We start from the raw sequence: 5,945 nt of genomic DNA, 5'->3' as shown, positions 1-5,945 counted from the left end.
CTGCATGGCACCTTGGGCAAGTATCTTCTATTATAGCCTTGGGCCAACCAAAGCCTTGTGAGTGGATTTGGTAGATGGAAACTGAAAGAAGCCATGGTATATATGTATATATTTGTGTCTATGTTTGTTCCCCACCATCACTTGACAACCAATGTTGGTGTGCTTATGACCCCGTAACTTAGCGCTTTGACAAAAGAGACTGATAGGATAAGTACTAGGCTTACAAAGAATAAGTCCTGGGGTTGATTTGTTCAACTAAAAGTGGTGCTCCAGCATGGCCACAGTCAATGACAAGTAAAAAACAAGTAAAAAAATAAAAGAATACAATAATCCCTCGCCATATCGCGGTTTATTATTTAAGCTTACGTCGCTTATAAAAAAAGAATTATTCAGTACAGTATTGTTTCTACTTCTTGGATTTTCACCGATTGCAGGGGGTTTTGGAACGTAACACCTGCGATAGTCAAGGGATTACTGTAATAGCTTTTTTAGAAATTGTTTTAATAATATTCATATATCATTCAGTAATGTAAACTAGAGTGAACTCCCAAATGTTTATGGATTTATTAACAATAATAAGGTTAAAATAGGGTTAAAATCTGTCAATAAAGTTGAAAAATAGGGATAAAACATAATGAAAATACAAGTAAAATCAAGTAATTTTTAAGGTTAAGAAAAATTGCTCTAATAATTTCTTATATTGGGACAAGGCTCCAGAATTATATGGAGAAATATAATTGAGTGAATCGGATCCTAACATACCATGGTTATTTATAAATCAACAACTGATGAATGTGATCTTGCAATGTAAAGAGATTATGACTTCAATAACTTTCAGACAATTTATCTACCGAGTAAGTAATATTAGTAACAGCAGCAGCAGTCCATCTATAGTGAGATAATATAGTTAAGTGGTTCCCAAAAATTTTAATGAATTTTTCCAAAGACAATAGACTTCTGAAAGGTCTATCTACTAAACAAATCAACTTTATTAACGGTCCCGTTTTCCCCACTTTCATCTCCCAATACAACCTTTTAAAAATTTGAACATATCTCTCAGACCCCTAGTAACATTTGAGAGGATCCCATGTGGAAACCACTGATATAGTTACATAAATGAAAGTCAAAACCATAATATTTATAATCGCGGAAGGCTATGAACTTGGTATGAAAAGAGACAACTACATGAATAATTTTTATCACAGAGCAACATTACAAATATATACAATGAATATATTAAAATGAACACAATATCTGGTATAATAAAATGGCTCCTTGACAAAAACAATTTCTTGCATCTTTTTGTTTGTTCAGAAAAATTACAAAAAATAGTTGTAATATGGCCAGGGGTCACTACACTGACCCCTGACCTAATTGCCCTTGTAAGTTACGCTAGTGAGTTAAAAAAAAAATACAAAAAAACTCTCGTGCAAAATGCACTTTAGATGAGAACACAAATGCAATTTGAACATAAATTACTTTTATTATTCATGAATAACACCAGTATTTCAAACACCCTCATCGCTCAATCACCCAGTATAAGAGGCTGGAAGAATGGCAGAACTAGTAAGGTTGTAATCATGAAAATCTAAGAATCAGTCAACCCCAAACCCACCTTTTTTTTTTTCAAATAGTGATCACTGTTGAGTTGCGGCATAAGCTCAAAGGCACAGTTCTTGGGGCCCTATGTTACTGGATACTGGATGGTTTCTGTGTTGAAGCTCCTAGGAGCTTGTTCACAGGTCCTTTTCTACTAGTACAATTCATTTGTCATGTGTGGTGCAACACTTCGACAGTTGTGGTTAATAGTAACAGACAGGGTCAAATTTTGCAGGAAGCTCCCTCCAGTGTGCGTCAAGCCTGTTCTTGAAGGCATTGACTGATGGAGCTGCGACCACACTGTTTGGCAGACTGTTCCAGGTGGCGGTCACACGCTGTAGGAAAAAGCAGCTTCTAATGTTGAGCTTGCAGTGTGATATTTCCAATTTCAGGCTGTGTCCTCACGTATTTCTGCCTTGGAAGTAGTTGAATTGAGGGCAGTTGGTCAGGTACAGGTTGTGCATATACTTATACATGTTGATCATATCCCCAATGTTCGAGACTAGGCAGGTTTAGTGCAGCCAAGCGCTCTAGGTATGGCTTTTCTTTCTAGGATGCAATGAGTTTGGTGGCATGCCTCTGAACATCCTCCAACTCGCAACATTGCCTTAAGCCAGGGTTGCCAAACTGTGTGTTCATATTCAAGAATCTGGCAAACTAGAGACTTGTACAGCTGGACGAAGACAACAGGAGTGATGAAGTCAAATGATCGTCGGATGACTCCAAGGATTTGATTTGCTTTTGCAGTTGCTTGATTTATGTGATTCATGAAGGTCAGCTCTTTGTCGATCAAGACGCCAAGATCCCCCTCCACCTCACTTTCTGCTAGCTCCACCACAGTCCGTTCCACCTGTGCATCCTGGCCTCTCATGTAGTATTTCTTGTTCGTCTTCGGGTTCCCCACTCTCAAGATGGAACACTTCTCAGGATGGAACCACATTTGCCAGTTCGCTGGCCACTAGTGAAGGCGATCAGGTCGTGTTGCAGTATTGCCATGGTCACATCAACGTCATTCCTTGCAAAGATCTTTGTGTCGTCAGCAAATAACCTGACGTGGCTCTGGACATGCCAAGGCAAATCGTTTATAAACATGAGAAACTGTATTGGGCCAATGACACTGCCTTGTGGGATGCCACTTGTCACTTCTCCCCTCTCTGACTTCATACCATTGACACAGACTCATTGTGACCAGTGGCTCAAGAAGTCCCGGATTCAGTGAAAAACATTTCCCTTGATACCATGAGCTTCTACTTTGGCTACAAGCCTACGATGTGGGACGCTGTCAAATACTTTCATGTAATCCATGTAGATTGCATCGTCTCCTCCCACTGCATCCAAGACCTCTGTCCAGATGTCAAGAACGTCAAGCAGTTGTGTCACACATGATCTCTCCTTTGTGAACCCATGCTGTTCTTGGTTGATGAGGTCATTTCGTCGCAGGTGTTAAATCATGTGCTCACGAACAAGCACCTCCATCACCTTGCACAGTACACAGGTCAAGCTTACTGGCCTGTAGTTGTTGACTGCAAAACGGCTCCCTTTCTTGAATATGGGGGTCATGTTAGCAGTTCTCCACTCATCTGGGATTTTGCTTGTCTCCACTGATTTTCTGTAGACAATTGAGATTGGCAGAGTGAGTACATCCGGAAGTACGCAAAATGTGTGGGTTTTGGCGAATCACTGTTCAAGGCAATCAGAGCAGAAGCAAATCAAAGGGAACAGGAATCTGGCCTCCATTGGTATTGTCCCAAACCATGCAATAAGCTAGCCAGGAAGTTCCTCCTTAGATTTGGCATGATGGAAGATAGAATGAACTCTCTTGAGAGTGAAATGAAGGAAATGAAGAACAGGCTTCAAAAGACTGAAGTGGGAAAATTTCCACTTAAGATGGCAGAAGCAGTGAAGACATTGTGAGTGGTAGGAGTTGCAGCAAATCAAACGTCAGGAGCAGATATTAGTAAAAATGACATTGAGAAATTGATGGAGAAGAAAGCTAGAGAGCAAAAAGAGGAGTTGGAAGACAGAGCATGAAGGAGAAAAAATTTGGTCATATTTGGACTGGATGAACCAACTATGGAAGATAAAGAGAAAAGAAGACAGGAAGATGTTGGCATTGTAAAGAAGTTCATGGAAGAGACTGACTGCTTGGATAGCCTGCATGACCCAAAAGATGTCCGCAGACTTGGAAACCTTGTAGTAGCAAAAACAAAAGCAAAGAATCCTAGACCACTGAGGCTTTTGTTCTCCAACCAACACTCCAGGGATGAAGTTCTCCAAGCTTTCTGGAAAGTTAAGAAAGCAGCAAAAAAAAAAACAAGATGAAGAGGATGAACCCAAGCTGATCAGAAACGTCAGTGCGAGAAAAGACATGACACCCTCAGAGAGGAAAGAGGAAGAAGCATTGTTCAAGGAGTTCAAAGAGAAACAAGATCAGGCTAAGCAATCGGGGGACGACACAGCGAAGTGGGTGCGCAGAAATGGCAAAGTGGTGAACATTGGGAAATACTGGAAGCCACCACGAGAGGAGGAGGGCAATCAGACAGAATAAACGTTGATCTATGTATGCTGTGGTTTACTGTCAATAAGTAAATACTATACGGCACCAGTGCATTGCTTTGCTAGGAGGGGAAGGTGGTTTTTCGATTTCGCAAAAATCTCATCATTCAGGACCAATTTCCAAATAAACTGACAAGATTTTGCTCGATTACAAGATACTCATAATTTTTTTTCATCTATGTAACTAATATATAAATGCATTCGTAATCTAAGAAAATAATTATAAAGTTTAGAGGAGATTAAAAGGATTCACGCTTGAGTAAGTACCCCCAAAAGATACAAATAAATAGTAAGGGCCTGCACAGCCCTAATCAGCCTAAACTGCATTATTTAGATTAGTTGAACTCTGAAGGCAACACCAAGCTTCAGCAATATAAAAGATACTGTAAAATTTACGTCTTGCACGTTATTATTCAGTTCCGGGCCAGCCCTGATGAAGCAGACTAATAGCAAAGGTGTTCCAACCACGATCACTCTGCCTTTTTTGCAGTTTGTGGCTACACTCCTCATTATGTCCTTGCTTGATTTATGATGGTAGAGTGTAATTAGGTGGCTGTTTGGTTATATTTCTAGCAGGTCGAGTAACTACGTAAAAGTCACCGCGTTAGATTAAGAGGTCTGCTATATTTGTTCAAGGTGAAAACCTCGACTTTAACTTTCTCGGTCACAAAAACAAACTCATTAATATTACATACACGTCACATATATACATATAAATGAAAGAATTGTTACAATAAACAAAAACTAAGGACTTCATATTGCTTAGTGCTTTGTTTAAATGTCAGCGGCGTTGACCACTTAATCTTTTCTTTGTTTTGTAAATGGTAAGTTGTCGGCCGAGGTCATTAAATTAATTCTACAGCTCCCTTTGTCCCATACAAAATGTTTTCTTCACACATAAAACATCAAAAGAGAGCAGCTTCCTTAGCTATGAGAAACTTGTTATTTACATTCATATAAATAATAATACTTACAGGTGAAACACTAATATGGCGTGATGATTGTAAAGGTACTTTAACATTCTGGTATTTCAACAATCTGAAACAATTCTGAAGGCATTTTCTGCCAAAGTAGCTAGTCATGATGGAAGCGTTCAATGTATCCTTATTTTTCCCCCTGAGGTGTTTTACTTTCTTTGCTGTTTCTCAATGCTGCTTTACAAAAACAAAACAACAACATCTACAGGACGAGATCATTTACAGTACACTAAATATGTACAGAACTGTGAGTTTCATAGAATATGTGTAGCTATGACGTTTTACGCTAGTTATACAATAAATTTGTGTGTGTGCGAATTTAAGCAAAATTTGTGATGTAGTACTCATACGCGTACAGATTCTGACTGGGAAAGAAATTCGGCATCATAGTTGGGGAAAAAAGAAAAGAAAAGAGATGAAAACTATTGTATTTCTGCGGCATGGGAAATTGTTATAGAGAGTACCTTCTCCAGGGTTAAGTTGCAATTGAAGAAAAAGAAAACGAACCTATTCGCTCTCGAAGAGAGATGGTTGTTTTGTTTTATCGAAGGAAAAGGATTGCCCGCGCGTGGTTTGGTAAACTGTTTCAGGGGCAACCGTAACCAGGATTTATTTTCAGAGCGAACCACAGTTCCATGCTTCTATTATCCTTCGCAGTTTGCTGGCGGTCAATGCCTTCCTTAAAAGAGAATTTCTGATCCAAACGAATACTTGAAAACAGGATTCTTGCCCCAATCGTTCCTTGCCTTTAAGAAGGATTTGCCTTGAACGTGTGTATATATATATATATATATATATATATATATATATATA

The 5,945-nt window shown here is 39.1% G+C and overlaps 1 protein-coding gene across 1 annotated transcript in view; it reads right to left on the bottom strand.

Annotated features, from left to right (window-relative positions):
* The window catches only part of LOC106879837 (2-oxoisovalerate dehydrogenase subunit alpha, mitochondrial), a 34,401-nt gene extending 28,981 nt beyond the window's left edge, over positions 1–5,420 (bottom strand). The window contains exon 1 of the mRNA XM_014929542.2: positions 5,130–5,420. Within this exon, the coding sequence (XP_014785028.1) occupies positions 5,130–5,237 (108 nt within the window). The 5' untranslated portion in view covers positions 5,238–5,420. The remainder of the gene's footprint in view (positions 1–5,129) is intronic.
* Positions 5,421–5,945: the final 525 nt, after the last annotated feature.

Source organism: Octopus bimaculoides, chromosome 11, assembly GCF_001194135.2.
Source record: "Octopus bimaculoides isolate UCB-OBI-ISO-001 chromosome 11, ASM119413v2, whole genome shotgun sequence".
NCBI lineage: Eukaryota > Metazoa > Mollusca > Cephalopoda > Octopoda > Octopodidae > Octopus > Octopus bimaculoides.
Note: the sequence above shows the minus strand (reverse complement) of the source record. Positions and strands in the feature narration are given on the sequence as shown.